This window comes from Ammospiza caudacuta, chromosome 8, assembly GCF_027887145.1.
Source record: "Ammospiza caudacuta isolate bAmmCau1 chromosome 8, bAmmCau1.pri, whole genome shotgun sequence".
Taxonomy (NCBI): domain Eukaryota; kingdom Metazoa; phylum Chordata; class Aves; order Passeriformes; family Passerellidae; genus Ammospiza; species Ammospiza caudacuta.
In genome coordinates this window covers 9,114,923-9,130,310 of record NC_080600.1, presented here as the reverse complement: position 1 = coordinate 9,130,310, position 15,388 = coordinate 9,114,923, and the positions used below count along the sequence as shown (strand labels likewise).

The 15,388-nt window shown below is 45.9% G+C and overlaps 1 protein-coding gene across 1 annotated transcript in view; it reads right to left on the bottom strand.

The window, feature by feature from the left end:
* Window positions 1-12,283: 12,283 nt before the first annotated feature.
* The window catches only part of BARD1 (BRCA1 associated RING domain 1), a 44,097-nt gene continuing 40,992 nt past the window's right edge, over window positions 12,284-15,388 (bottom strand). The window contains exons 10-11 of the mRNA XM_058809631.1: window positions 14,243-14,340; window positions 12,284-13,579 (exon numbers count right to left, since the gene is read on the bottom strand). Of these exons, the coding sequence (XP_058665614.1) occupies window positions 13,220-13,579; window positions 14,243-14,340 (458 nt within the window). The 3' untranslated portion in view covers window positions 12,284-13,219. The remainder of the gene's footprint in view (window positions 13,580-14,242; window positions 14,341-15,388) is intronic.

The window sequence follows — 15,388 nt, the reverse complement described above, 5'->3', positions numbered from 1 at the left end:
ACCCCACTCTTTTATAGCATTTTCTTCTCATCTGTGGCCTGTTAAAGTCAGGCCTGCTCCTAATCTTTGATAATTGGCCCAGCTACAACTCCTTAGGGGTAAGATTACTCTCTACACCATCTTTATTTTCTTATATTCTATCCCCCTACACTTCTGGATTTGAGAAAGTGGATCCCAAACCAAAGCCATCATTTCCTAGGCCAAAATTCCCCCAGTGTTTGTATGCTACCCACGAGTGTGATGCCTTCTGGCAGAAATACAGGAATTTGCTTCTGTGAAATCATGTTAAGGGCAGAAATAAGAAATTCCCAGATAGGAGACAAGATGCTGCAGGTTAGGTCAGTGTAGAAATAGAAGTTTAGGTGGACACACACCTGAATTCCTGACCACTAAAGCATCCTCTGGAGGAATTACCCCAGCAGGGGAAGTGTCACCACCCAGGCTCGGCCTGTTGCACCTCTAACCATGAGCAGGGCACAGAGTGGCTTTGAGAAATCCACCCACATCCACCACAGACTTGTTCTGTCATTTTGTCAGGCACACTCTTCAAGTACTGTTACCCAACCATGGCATTTGACCTTAAATTTGAGACTAAAACCACTCTTTTGAGAATAGAAACACCTGTAGAGCACAACACATAGCAAAGATTCTGCTACCTCCATGTGCAGGGGCCACCAGTGCTGGAGGGAAGCCTTGAAGCTAAAGCCTTTCTGTTACCTATGAAGAGAAAAGAGAAACCAAGCAGGTTAGAAAATGGGAAAAAAAAGAAACATGAAAACAACCGAGTCACATTCCCTTCAAGCAAACAGAAATTTAGACCAGAACCTGCTCCTGGAGAAGATGCAGGGGTAAAAACTGGCCTCATGAGAAGATCCAGCACCAACAGGAGCAGGAATCTCTCCCCATTCCCAAGACATGGTCTTAAAAGCTCCATTCCCCACAGGAAACTATTCCCATGGCAAGAGGCCACTCCATCTGATTTTCTCATGTCTATTTGGTGATAAATGTATCCTAATCCACTGCCAGGTCATCTGCATCACCTCTCAAGCCCTGGAAACTGGTGCCTTTTGCAGGCAGGAGTGACCTTGGTACTTTTGCAGGTGTTGTTTGGATGCACTGGGCAATACCAAAGGCTGGAAATGCAATATTGAGAGAGGTCACACCAAAACCCAGGATAATTTAATGACATCAAATTAGTGCACAGACTCCAATTCCTAAAGAGCAGCAGCTGATATAAAACTATCAATGCAACCTATCATGAGCTTTATTCTTGCTATTTTTTATTAAGCAATTTTTCATCCTTGCCCTGCTGTGGAGATGCTATGCAATAAAGGGCAGAGGGCTCACTCACCTGCAAAACAAGAGCTTTGTGGCCTGGCCTGAAATAGATCATTTGCAATGACAACAAGTGCCATTAATAAAGTTGGGGGCTAGGAAATTGCAGGGAGCTGTGTTTCCTATCACTGCAAGAGAGCTAACTTTGGGGAGGAAAATGAAATGTTAACCAAAAAGCCATTTCCAAGAGAAATAGTCCCTGTGTACATCATCAAACTAATAAAAGTTACATGCAGTCATGTAACAGAAGGAAATTCTTCCTTCTCCTGGGCACAAATCATTTTAACCCCATTTCTTCGTATTCTCAGGCTCAGAACACAATTGCAGGCTTCTGTCAGCTTTGTTGGTGAATTTATGCAGCTCTTTACTGCTCACCTATTTCTCATCTTGGTCTTTTTCATTAGTGAATCACAGAAGCATCAATTAACTTTTAAGAGGCAGACAGCAGGTTTGTGTTTTCTTCTGTGGATCACTGAGTCAAAGGTGGGCCTGAGTTGTTCAGCTATAGGTGGAAATCCAGAAATGGAGAACAGCTACAATTCCAGCTTGTGCTTTATCCAGCAGGAAAGATTTTAATATAAAATTTTACTTGAAAAGAAGGGACCTAAAGAAGCATCCATTTCCAGAATAGGCTCAGCCTTTACCAGCTCTCCTGCAGATGCTTTACAAGCTAATTTTCTGTGGAAAATAAAACCTACTGCAGTGACTGAAGAGGAACACAGTGCTTTGGAAAACCTGACTGAAGGGATCAGGTTGGGCAGCAGGATCTTGGCAGCAAATGGAAAGGAAAATCTGGAGATGGGGGCTGCTCTTTGGTCTTGGTGACTGAGGAGTGGAAGAGCTCTGGTGTGGTCAGCCATGGTCCTGCACTGCTTCAGACTGGGCAATGGAATGGCCTGGCTTGGAACTTAAAGCCCATCTCATTCCACCTGGGCAGGGACACCTCCCACTATCCCAGGCTGCTCCAAGCCTGTCCAATCTGGCCAGGAAACCCCCAGGGATCCAGGGGCAGCCACAGCTTCTCTGGGCACCCTGGAGGTGCCAGGGCCTCACCAGAGAAGAATTTCTTCCTGACTCTAATCTAAACCTGCCCTTTGCCAGTCTGAAGCCATCACCCCTTGTCCTATCACCTGATGCTAGGAAATGGCTTGTGCAGGAGGAGTTGGAATGTTCAGGGTGAACAGCTGCATTTTATGGGTTCATATAAAAATTCCATTTGTTATTATTGAAACAATAAACACCGTAGGCTCAGCACTTCTGAAAGGTTTGTGGTGTTTCCAAGACTGACATCCTGAGCTGAGATGGAGGAAACCAAAGCAGCTGAAGGGTGCTTTGATTCACTTGAGGGCTCAGGCATGGGCTGGAGCCTGGGTGCCACAGGATCCTGACCTCAATGGCAGCCAGCAGGATGTCAGAAAATGCACAATAACAGAACCACAGAACCATTCTGGTTGGAAAGGACCTCTGAGAGCATCGAGTCCAACCTGTGACTGATGCCTAAAACCAGTGGAGAGCTCCTTCAGGTGGAACAGACCTCTGCCTTCCCACCAGGCAAACCCTGCTGAGGCACAAATCACTCTGTGTGTGTGTGTGTGTGTGTGTGTGTGTGTGTGTGTGTGTGTGTGTGCCACCTTTTCAAAGAAATGTTGCTGCAGCCTCAGATCTCAAGTGTCCCCTGAAGGCACACAGCTCGATATTTATAATCACTTAATAAACACATGAGAAATGGCACAGTACAGCCCTCCATAATCTGTGTGCAATGATCCTTGGTGACAAAGTTTAAGTGACCAAATCCTTCTCCAGGTCTAATGATATTTTGCTCTAGTAAGCCAGTGATATATCTCATATGGCAAAAAATAAAGCACTCATGCATAAAATTAATACAGTAAGCTCTGAAGTCATAAAGCTTTCAGTCTGTGATATATGAGATGAGAAAATGACCAACCTGTAATTCAAGTTCTCCCAGCACCTTATTCCCAACAGGGTGTAGGGTCACCTGGGCATTGCATGATCAATCCAGGCTGTTCCAGAAGTGTATAAATTATTAACCAACCAGTTCAGGGACCCATCTGGGGCATGTGCACAGAATGCCCTGAGAGAGCACAGGTGGCAGGTTCTCCTCATGGAGGTCCAGATGTTTCTGTTCTTTCCAAACCTGCATGAGAAAACTTCCAGCAAATTGCTTCCATCCATTTTGTTCCCCTCATTCCTTTCAGAAGGGCTCATGATGTGACAAAAGCTGTTTGGTCCAAGTCTAACTGCTCAATTCTAGCCAAGCTTCCCAACTGAACAGTAGAAACACAATTCCCACACTGGCCTCCAATAAAATTGGGAACAATCTCCTAGAAGTTCTCAAAAAGTATGAAAGCATCGTGCACAAGTAGCCTATGCCACACACTGCTCCCAGTGAAACACAAACCAGCCATCCCTGGACACTGCAGACTGGCTGCTGCTTGTCTCTGAGGGGCTGGACCACAATTCTGGGCTCGTGTGCTCTGGCAGAGTCCCCCCTGACAAATTTCACAGCCCTCCAGGAGCTCCTGGTCTTCTGTCCCAGTGGGAGCTGCTGTCCAGGGAAACTTCCCCAAACACCTTGAGCAAGAGAGAGCAGGGCAGGAGAATCACCCAGCAGTGCCATGAGTCTGCAGCACAAGGGAGGGCTGCCAAAATGCCACTGCAAAACCTGCTCCCTGCACACCTGGGGCTCAGCAGAGCAGGGCACACAGGTGCAAACACAAAACCCTCCATAAAGAGATCAAAGAATCACCACAGAATTGTTTGGGTTGAAAGGGACCTTACAGACTGTCTTGGGGACGCCTTCCCCTGTCTCAGGTTGCTCCAAGCCTCATGCAACCTGGCCTTGGACACTTCCATGGAAGGGGAATCCACAGCTCTCTGGGCAGCATAATTACACTCAGTAGTGACAAATATTGCAATCCCCTCTGTGCAGGTGTGTTGCACACCTGACTGCAGTAACTCAGCCCTCTGTAAGAGCACAGACACCGCTCACTCTGACTGTGGGTGCAACAGGGATCCCACACAAGGACATGCTTAAATTCCATCATTCTGCAATCCAGCCCATGTTTCAACCAGAAAAATAATTATCCTTTGCATGTGAGACGATCAAAGTGATTTAAAAAATCAAACTCCAGCCCCTCAATCAGGAAGGCTGCCAAGCTATCGAATCAATAGGTTGTTAGATACTTGAAGTATGGGATCATGTGAAAGCTATCAAATGATTTCTTTGTTAATAAACTGCTACAGTAATTACCATTAGAATAGGAATGGAAAGATATGGATCAGAAATGGAACACTGTGAATGGTTCCTCATTAAGTGAAATTAAAGCCCGTGGGAACTTTCTTCTTTTCTTTTGGCCACGATTCTGCTGCATTTGAACTTGCTGCTCATGCACCCTGCTTTGCCTGTCCCCATTTCACCTAAAAATACAGATGTTTTTTGGTCTACCTTCTCTCCCCCAGAGGCAAAGGGAGACAGGGAGTGGGGGCTGCATCAGAGCATCACAGGCTGTCTCTGCCACTCCTTCCTGTGGGAGCTTCCAGCTGCTGCCCAAACCTTGCTGTGCAATCCCAACACACACAGAGACAGGAGGCCTTACAGCACCACCACCCACATTACTGCCTTTCCAAACACAAGGGTTCAGTTAGAGCATGTGGCACACTCCTCAAATCATAAACACATCAGGAGGCAAAACAAACATCAAGCCCCCTCCAGTCCTCCCACTTGCCACTTGGGATTGTTAGAGTAATAGATTTTTTTTTCACTGAAACAGCTTGACCTTGTCTAAAATGCAGGTCAGAGAATGCAGTGAGATACTCACAGAGTTCCTTGTCTAAAATGCAGGTCAGAGAATGCAGTGAGATACTCACAGGGTTCAGCTTCTCTCTAATTAGTGGGACAGAAATTGTCATGTTGGCTTCAGGGAGAGGAAGGAGAAAACCACTTGCTGCAGCTGGAGGAACAGTCTGCCTGTCAAAGCCAGCTCAGCTGCCCACACAACCATCCCAACTTCCCTAAAATCCCTCCTCCTTTACCCTGCCATAGCTGAGAGACCACACAGAAGGAGGAGATGCCAAGCAAGTAATCCTGAGCAGGTCTCCAAAACCCCCAACTCCTTTTAAGAGGAAGAAAAGGTTGTGAAGGCTGGAAACACCTGAAAGGAATCATTCAACATCCACAAATCCCATTTTACCTGTGTGCTTAGGACAATATTAACAGCCCCAGAGCTCTGCACATACAGAATTTCAAGTGCTTCCAGACTTAATGTATTTAATGAAACTGGTTGTCTTCTACTTGCACACAAAGAAGAAGGGGGGAAGAGGACTAATGGATGAACATTAACCTTTTGGTACCAGATTTCCTGATACTAGCTGCTAATGCAGAATGCATTAGAGGGAAACACCTGGGAAGCAGAGTGTGGAACTGCTCTGATGCAGGGAATGAGGCCAAAATTCTGGAGTGGGCACAGCAGGAACCCATGCAAAGGTGGTTACAGGTGCAAGATGATCAAAGAGAGCTCTCCCATCTGCTTTGGGCAGAGAAACCCTGCAGAACAGGCTCTGGGGAGGTGAGGATTCACAAAGTGAGCTTTGCAGTGCCCCTTTAGCAGGTGAATTTTGTTGCTCATGCCAAGAGCAGAGCCTTCCATAAAACCCCTTCCATTGCCACACAAATGCTGATGGGCAGTGCAACATGAGCTCCTTCCCAAGTTCTTGTGCTGGGCTGGGCAGCACCAAAACAATGATTTCCCTCCTCCAGCAGGTACAAAATTATCCTTAATATCATCTCTTTGAAGATGAAAGAAATACCAGGAGCAGCCTGGACACAGAGTGAAGAAGGAACAGAAGAGGTGAAAGTGACCGTGGCAATGAAGAGACAGACCAGCCTCTAATGCCTTTATTTGAGGGGTTTTTCACTTGCTGTGTCATCTGCTTTGAAATTGTAAGACTAAAGTGCTTTTCTTTCAGTGATGTGAAGAGAAAGGGGAAAGAATGAGACCAGAAGTGAATATATAATACACAAAGAAAGCTGCAATACTTACATTAATGTGCCCTAATTAAGTGTGGGACTATGCAGCACATCCCCAGGCCAGCTTGGAGCCTCTCTCCCTGCTGCATTCAGGTGTGGTTACCTGCCATGGTCAAACATTACTGCTCATGCCTGCAGTGCAAGTGCCACCCCCAATTTAACAGCTCCCTGTGGTGCCATCCAGAGACTGATCCAGAGCCTTGCCTGGCCTTCAGAACTGTGGCTCCTTCCAGCTTGTGGATCACAGTGTGCAACAACCACAGCAGGAGCTGCTGCACCTGATCACTCACTCATTGATGTGTGAATTTGGGAGCTTCTACTGCATTTTGCATTCACAGCCTGTCCTTCAGTCCAAATCCTGCCCAAAGTACCTGACTGCATGCTCCCAAAACCAAGAGAAAACATGAACCTGTGTCCAAACCTGGTCCTGGTGGATGGACTGCAGCTGAGCCCATCCTTTGTGCACCCAGATTCCCTGCACACCAATAAGGCTTTGTGGTGAAACACATGGGCCCTGTAAGGAGGAAATCAAAGCAAGGTTAGGGGCTTTTCCTAGGATTTGACAAGTGTAGATGGAATGCAACAAGACCAAATCAAATCCTGACCTCTGCCTGTTGGTGAGAATCTCCTCAGGGGCCCCAGAGACTGGTGAAAGCCTGAGTGTCCCAGGCTGGCCCAGGGTGCAGGGTAGGCACAGACACCCAGCCAGCTCCCTGGGCAAGCCTGGTGTGCTGCTGATGGCAGGGACACCACATCTGCAGCTTCCAGGATCCAAGCCTGGGTAGGGACAGGCTACTCTGAGCCCCAAGCACTGCAGCAGCTGCCAATTCTCTATGGGCAGTTCCTACATCTCTCCTTACTGAGTCAAGGGTGCTTTCATCAAACTCTCTAAAAGACATCACTGGAAAAAACCCCAAATGTTTATTCCAGGCTCTTCCCAGATGTTTTTACCACACCTTGTGCAACAAGTACACAGCAAGCAAAGAAGCAGAGGCCAGAAATATTGTAGTGTGAGTGACTGAGCTGAGGAGAACATCTGCCTCTGATTTTGCAGTGAAACAAAACTGTGACTTTAATTTAATAAAAGCCTTCTGCCTACAACCACAGATAAAATTGTTCAAGCTCGGCTGGGTTTAAAACCAGAACCTGGCACCTCTTCAGAAGCACGTTAGTGAGCTGAGGGTGGAAAATCTTCCCATTCTGACAGACACAGCTGCTGGAGCTCAGCTGCTGAGGGCAGGAATGAGGCACTGCACTGGGCAGGGGCTCCAGGAGCACACAGGGTCAGGGGCAATATGGCATTAATAACAATATTGTTTGTAAGAGGGCTTTAGGAAAGATGCATGCTGCTAAGAGCAGCTGGTTTGAATCCAGCCATGCCAGTGACCCTGGCATTACACAGCCAACCTGAGGGCACATGAAGGAGTTCAACCCCCAGCACAGCCTGGCTCCTTTGCCCTCTCCCAATCCCATCACCTCCTGCTCTCCTGAACAAGCCTGGGGGACACAGCCAGGCAAAGCATATGGCATTCCCTTGCTGCACAAGGGAAGAAAAAGATCCAGCACTGCAGACTTATTGAATTAAACATTATTGTGGCTATTGCAATCAATAAAGCATTGATTGCATTATCCATATTAATATTTAATTCAATTAAAAGGCTCACCATTTTTTTAAATGTTCCTTGAGATCCTTTGTGCTGCAGAATTAAATTTTGCTAGACCACGAATTCCAGCTAGACCCAAACTATAGCTGCTCTGGGTTTCTCCTGGCACCAGCTGTTCAAAGCTGACACTTCCAGCTGAGCAGGAAGAACCATTTCCCTGGCCAGGCTGCCAGCAGCACCCAGCACAAACCCTGCAGAGAGACTGGGACCCCCTCAGGGGATTGGGAAGCACACAGCTGTGGATGGCAATGTAAAAACCTCAGCTCAGAGGCCTTCCTATGGCAACTGAGCCCCCAGAAGAGGCAGTTCCCTAAACTATCAGGAAATTAACCCAGCCCCACACTAGCTGTAGAAATAAGTACATTTTTATCAGTCCAGCGAGCTGAGCAAGACAGCCAGCTTAGCTGCTGCTTCACATTCTGTTTTTTAATCCCTATTTAACCCTGCTGTCACTGTGCACCTGCTCTGCTGCAGGGCTCGAGAAGGGAGCCCTGCCCTGCTGCAGTGAGTGTCCCCGGGCAGGCACAGCCGCGAGGGCAGCCCACACCTCTCTGGGAAGGAGCATCCCTGCCTCGGGAACACCCCGGGACACGCAGGGCAGGCTCTGGAAGGCAGCCGAGGGCGGAGCTGCCCCGTAGCTCCTCCCAGGCGTTCAGCAGAGCTGTCCCCACCCCGCTGGAGGCAGAAATCCCGACCCCTGCCGCACCACGAGCCCTGGGACGCCGCCTCCCCGTGGCCCTCGGCATCTCGGAGCAGGGAATGGCAGCGGGGTCGCACACAGGCAGCGGGAGCTGACGGCTCTCTGCTCCTTCATCAGCCCAGCCCTCCTGCTGGCAATTCAATTGAAGCACACAAAGTGCATCTTCTCCGTAGGAAAAAAAACAAATAAAGGTGGGGAGGCTTCCTCCCCTTCTTCCATCTGATTGCACACAAAATGTTCTTCTGCTTTTAAGGGCAATTTAACACTAGTTAAACTACCATTAATTTAAATCAAACAAGTCTGAAAAGATAGAACATGCTGCACTGCTATTAAAAACAACTGAATCTTCATGTTCCACTGAGACACTGCTGCCCATTCCCAAGCCAGTACTATTCAGCTGTCCAAAGACCCCTTGCTGTTGTTTTTAAGCTGGTATTAAAGCCTGCTTTGTTGGCTCTTTAAACACAAAGCAGTCCCCTTAGACATCAAAGATTCAAACCTTTCTATCAAAGTAAAGGCAGAAATAGAACATGGGGCCAAACTGATAAATACCAATTAATGTGACATCACATCTGCCCCATTTGCTGGTGATCTTCCAGCACTGAAGGACAGAATAGCCTAAAGAGGAAAAGGGGAAAGCTTTGTTCTGCTGTGTTTCACAGACTTATCCTCAACAAGACACCAAGATGCTGCTACCCAGACTTTGCTGGCAGCTCAGCCAAAGGACAGGCCAGGCCAGGCCAGAAGTGCTCCTGCCCAGCAGCTCTGTCAGCACTGCAGGGCTGGCACTGAGGAGCTGCTGCTTGCCTGCCCTGTGCCACCCTGGCAGCCAAGGCAGCCTTCAGGAGCTGCAGGCAGCACAGCAAGCACAGACAGGGGCACCAGAGCATCCCTGTGTTTATTCACTTCCCCTAAATAACCCACACCAACGTGCAGCTTTACACCAGGCCACAGCTTCCGTGTCCTGAGCAGAATGCAGAGATTGCATCAGCCAAGATGCAGTTCTCCTGGAACACTGCCACACAAAATAACTGCTCCAGAGTTAGTCTGGTCTTGAGACACTGGAACTATGGAGGAAACAGAACCAGCTTCAATCCCCTACCTAGAATTACTCCCTTCCTTGAATTAATTCCCTCCAGTGAGCCTTGCCCAGGCTGATCAGGGATAGCCATGCTGGGTCAGGTTCAGCCTCAGCTCACAGCTTAGCACAGAGCAGAAGAAAGGGGCTTTATCCCCCTAAAGGCTGTGCAGGTGCCAGCTGGGTGAAGCACTTGCTGACATCTTTTTTACCAGAGATCTTTGGACACTCCCATGCTTGTTATCATTACAGGAGGGCTGTGAGAAACAGTCACAGAACCTCCCAGGTAAAGCCATTTCTGATTTGAGAGCAAAAGCAGCTACTGCTGTTTGGTTCTGCTTGGTTGCCTGTTGTTTCCCTGAACCATTTGCAGAAATATTGAAACACCTCTCAAAAAGATTTCACAGCATTTACTTAAAATGTTATCTTCTGTTAACTATTAGGGGTGTTAAACTGATGTTGTCACTGAACCCCAGACACTGCTATTGAAGGTGTTATCAGGTGTCCCAGATCAACTAATTAATTTAGAGAAACAGATAATTTTCAAGAAAAGATGCTTAAAAATCATTAACTGAGGAAGAACTTGCCTGTGAGGGTGGTGATGCCCTGGTACAGGGTGCCCAGAGAGGCTGTGGCTGCCCCTGGATCCCTGGAAGTGTCCAAGGCCAGCTTGGAGCAGCCTGGGACAGTGGAAGTCCCTGCCCATGGCAGGGGGTGGGATGAGATCAGCTCTGGGGTCCCTTCCAGCCCAAACCATCCTGTGATGCAGTGGTTTTGATCAAGATCAATAAAAATATCTACAATCCTGAATGCAAGCCTTGAACTTCTACCTCTTCACATGAGGTAATGATCACTAGATGATCTTTAAGGTCCCTTCCAACCCATTCTCTGTTCCTGTGAAATGCCCCAATCATGAGTGCACATTAAATATATGCAGGTTAGCAGGAGAACATTAACTAATATAAATTGATGCTACAGCTTAAGTTCTTCATTAACCTCTAATATAGATTTTCTTTGATAAACTCATTTACTCACTGCTTCTAAGCCAAGCCCCCATGGCCATCAGGACCACAAGTCTCTCACACTTCCTAAAATCCCTTTTCCATTTTCAGCTTGCCTTCCTTTAGTGCACCCTGGGTTTTAGACGAGAAGATACAGTGAGAAACGATCCCTACACACTCCTTAGCTCACTTCAGGAGTTTAGAGCTTTGCTTTCAGGAGCCAATCTCCATCCAATGGATGAAGGGATTTGATCTATGCTTACCACAGGGCTCTTCTATCAAGTGCTATACGTTTGTTTCCAACAATGAGAAAGAGCAAATTGCTGTGTAATTACTGTGTCACTGACCTTAAAGGTTGTGTACTTGCAGTGCTTCATTCAGTAGTGTTTGGCACCTGCTGTAGCTCTGGCATCAGTCTCCTGTGAGGCTCCTCAGGGCTACCTGTACATGAGCTGATCACTCTGAATTCCTGCAGAGACCTGAAGCAGATGGGCCAGAGTTAATCTGGGGTAAGGGGCTCTCCTCAGTGTGACATGGGGTGATTCTTAATGTGACTGGAGAGAAGCACTGCTTGCTAACACACCTGTATTCAAGGGAACAAGGCTGAGGTTCAGAGCATGGTTTGGAAAAACCCAAAAAGTTCATGGCAATTTTCTGAGTTTCTCTGCATCTGCCATAGAACAACAGCTCTTAAAATCTGTAAAAGTGCTGCCTCCACTTTAGAACACAGAGCAGGATTACTGATGGGTCGAATTTCTTCCTGATACAGGGCAGAAAAGCTCCATTCCTAAGAATTTTGCAGAGATTCACTGCTACTTTTGCAAAGAACACTGCATTAGGTGTACTGATGTGCTATGAAATGCCAAGTTAAAATGTGCTATAACTGTTAAGACAAATGCCCAAGCCCACACAGTATTGACTGGGTGCCTCATTCTCTGCCAGTGTTCATCTGCACAAAACCCCAAACTCCATTAATCCCATGGGCTGCTCCACTTATTAATGAGCCCTGCTTTTAGTGAACAGCAATGACTCACTCTAACATAAATTATAAGATTAAGATACTCCAGCTACTCAAATCTAGCAGATGCTATTGAAAACTGTACCTGCTCTACCTGCTGTGAACACTTCTAATGGTTCTACAGGGCACAGGACCTCCAGCAGCAATGGAAACAGAAAACAGCTCTCCTCCTCTGCAAAAACAGCTCTTGGTGTGACACAGCATCTTCACAGCTGTACTGAGCTCACAGAAAACTGTTTTCATCTACCTGTTAAGATATGCATGGGATATGCACTTATTCTGCAGCCAAGCTCATGCAACAGATGCTCCAAACTTATTGCACATAAAAAAGTTTCATTATTACAAACAATACAAAAACAAACACACAAAACTCATGTACTAGCCCACAACCATCATTCTTATTGTGTATAATTCCAGGAAACCATTCCTCAATTACAGTTTCACAAGCTAAGATACAAAACATTACAGAGAGTGAGGGCACAAGTTTCTGACAATAACTTAAGAGCCATTATGGGAAATATTGTAACAAATAGGAAATAATCAAACATTCATCCAGTGTAGCCAGCTGTTCAGGTACAAGGGTGCAAAGTGAAGCAATTCTTTTGTGATCACTGTTTTGCTCTTTTTCTTTCTTATGAGAGCAGCCATCCAAATTTACAAAAATATTTACTATAATAATTAAATAAGTGCCTCAATGCTTAAAAGCCTTCAGAAAATAGAACTGAATTCTAGTTACATGTTTACAAGCACGAATGAGGGCAGAAGTGAGTAAAGCATGAATCTTGTTACAATTAAGTAAATTTTAGACCAAGATATTTAAATACAGTGTTCTCAAAAGTGTCTGCTTCCAGAAGAATTCGTGTCATTTATTTAACTCTGATTTTCACAAGACTTATCCCATGCTAAGAATTTACAGCAAAATTCAATTGTAAGAAGTTATAATAAATGTCACCTGACATGTCTGCACAGGTTCAAATGCATTGAGTCCTTTTTTTTTTTAAATACAATTTCTGGCCTGGGAAATCCTGATAATTGCAGCAGATCCTTATCAATGGATGCTAAACACAACATAAATGGAGTGAAGCTCAATTGCCTACAAAGGGCTGGTTCAAATCAAGAAAGCAAAAGGTTTCATTTTGCAAAATCCCAGTTAGGAAATGTCAGTGATTATTTATTAAGCATTTATTAAGTTCAATGTAAAAATAAAGCATATCAAATAAGCCAAGGCAATTTTTCAATCCTTTCCTCCATTGTATGCTCCAGCATAGCAGTCACCTTAGTAACTCACTGAAATGCTCAAAGCTCTGCTGAATCCAAACCAGAAATCCCAGCTCCAGAGCAGCCTGTCAGAGCATCCCAGCTGCCCCAGACTGAGCCTATTTTAAAGCCTTGCTGCTGTTTGATATTCCCTTCACAGGCAGGAGCTGAAATGACATCACACAGTCTATGAGCCAGCTGGAGGGGGCCATCCACACCTTGCCCTGCCGGATTTTCTGCGGCTGGAACTTGGAAGCCCCGTCATAGATGACATAGTGAGTGCAGAGCCTCTGGTCAGAGGTGGGCTCTGCGTGGTAGGACACTGTGTTGATGGTCTGGGTCACGTCACTGTCTGGTTTGGGCTGCCTAACCAGCACCTGGCCACCTGCTGCTTTCACCAGCTCCAGCAGGTCACTCTTCTGGTGCTGTTTGAAAGGTCCCATAAAGTAGAAGTAGCATCCATCAAATAACTTAGGCAGCTGTGTGGAAGAAAAGAGAAACAAGCATGAATACAGGACTTCACAACAAAAAAGTGGAAAGGAAAACACAGAGCATACTAAACCCCTACAATTTAGTAGAACAGTAACTTAACATGCAAGGTTCTCAGGGTAAGAATGCAGCCAAGAAAAGCTTGTTTATGTGGTAAATTCTTGCTTATGTTTAAATACTTTCCAGCACAACAGGGTTTGAACTATGAGTTAGGAGTATTTACAGCTACTGTTACAATGCAGTTAGTAAATCTTACAGTGTAATCCAGCAAACAACCAGCAGTGAACCCAGTTAAATGTAAAAAAGGTCCTAAATGGAAATAAATAGTAATAAAACCATTTTTCTTTCAGAACTATGCTCTAAAGCTGAGCAGAGAAGACCAAAGCACATCACCTCTTGTCCCATCAGGTGTGATACTACAGAGCGCAACACAGTGTTCCCCTGACAAGGTTACAGCAACATCTCCACTAATGGAGAAAAATGACAGCTTTATGGGTGTTCACGGCTCTCTGGATCACCTTGCACATAATCAAATTTCCTGTCCAAGAGCACATTAAAGTTTTACATCCCCTGCACCTCTGTGTGGCAAAGGGCAGAGCTGCCCAGCCCCAGGTCATTAATCCAGGCTGTGTGGAACACTAAATTTAACCCACCAGCTGCTCCCGGTTGAGCCGCCCGCGCCGGGGGCCACCTTGCACTTCGTACTTCTCCTCCTGTTCTCGAGCTGAGCTCTGCAGGCAGGCTTGTACCCCTGCAAAAACCATATAAGGGAGGCAGAAATTAGACACCCCAAGCTTTAAGAGAGGCTTGCATGTCATTTTAGGGACTAAAATGTGTCTAAGAGAAAATTATTACAATGCAAGACATTACATTTGGTGTGCTTTAGCAATTTGCTTTTAAAACCTGAAAAAATTTACAACAATGCTTGAAGATGCAAGTGAGATGGTGAGAAGTAGTATCACACTAAAATCAGTGCTATAAACACCAGGAATTATTAGTTCTTCTTCTTATCCTCCAAAGGTCAAGCACTTAATGTCAAATGTCAAACTGCTGATCACTGGGAGCTCAAAGGCAGTGCGTGGAGCCAGCACGGCACTTATGGAATGGACACAACTGCCTGATAAAGAGCAATTACAAGGCAAGCACAAAGCTGCTCCTGAGCAGCCACAGCCTCAAATTACAAATCAGATGGGATTTCAAGGTCTCCAGGATCAGCACAAACTGTAGATTTATGCTGGGGTTTAACAGTGGCATTCGTTTCTGTTAGCACTGCTGCATAATGAGATTTGTCTTTAGAGTCAACATGTTTTTACCTTGTTTTAAGGGCAGTTATTTTTTCCAATGGAGAAAGCACTGATGGTAATGCATTGCTAACATCCATAAAATGTACTGCCTGACCTCACTCCGGGGAGAGGAATTGCTGTGGTCACCCATTCAAGGATGTAACATTTTGCCTGCATGTACATTGAAGCCATTAATAAGAATTACCCAGGAAAAAGTTTGCAAAGCTGATTTTGCAAAGGGTTCCACGAGGATTTACAATGTGGCCAAGGCTGTAACTTTTATAGCACCTCACTCCTTCCATCGTGTTTCTAATTCAGGCAACTTCTTTGCACCAGGAAAATAGGAAACCCACAGTATATAAAAACTATAAACTGAACCAAATCAAAAGAGAACTGTGGAGGGTTGGCCCTAAAAAGGAAAAAAGCCCAAGGCTATGAAGAGAAATATCACTGACAAAGGCACTTGGATGCCATGGCAGTAAGAAGACAATGGACAGGAATATCTAATCTGGAGAG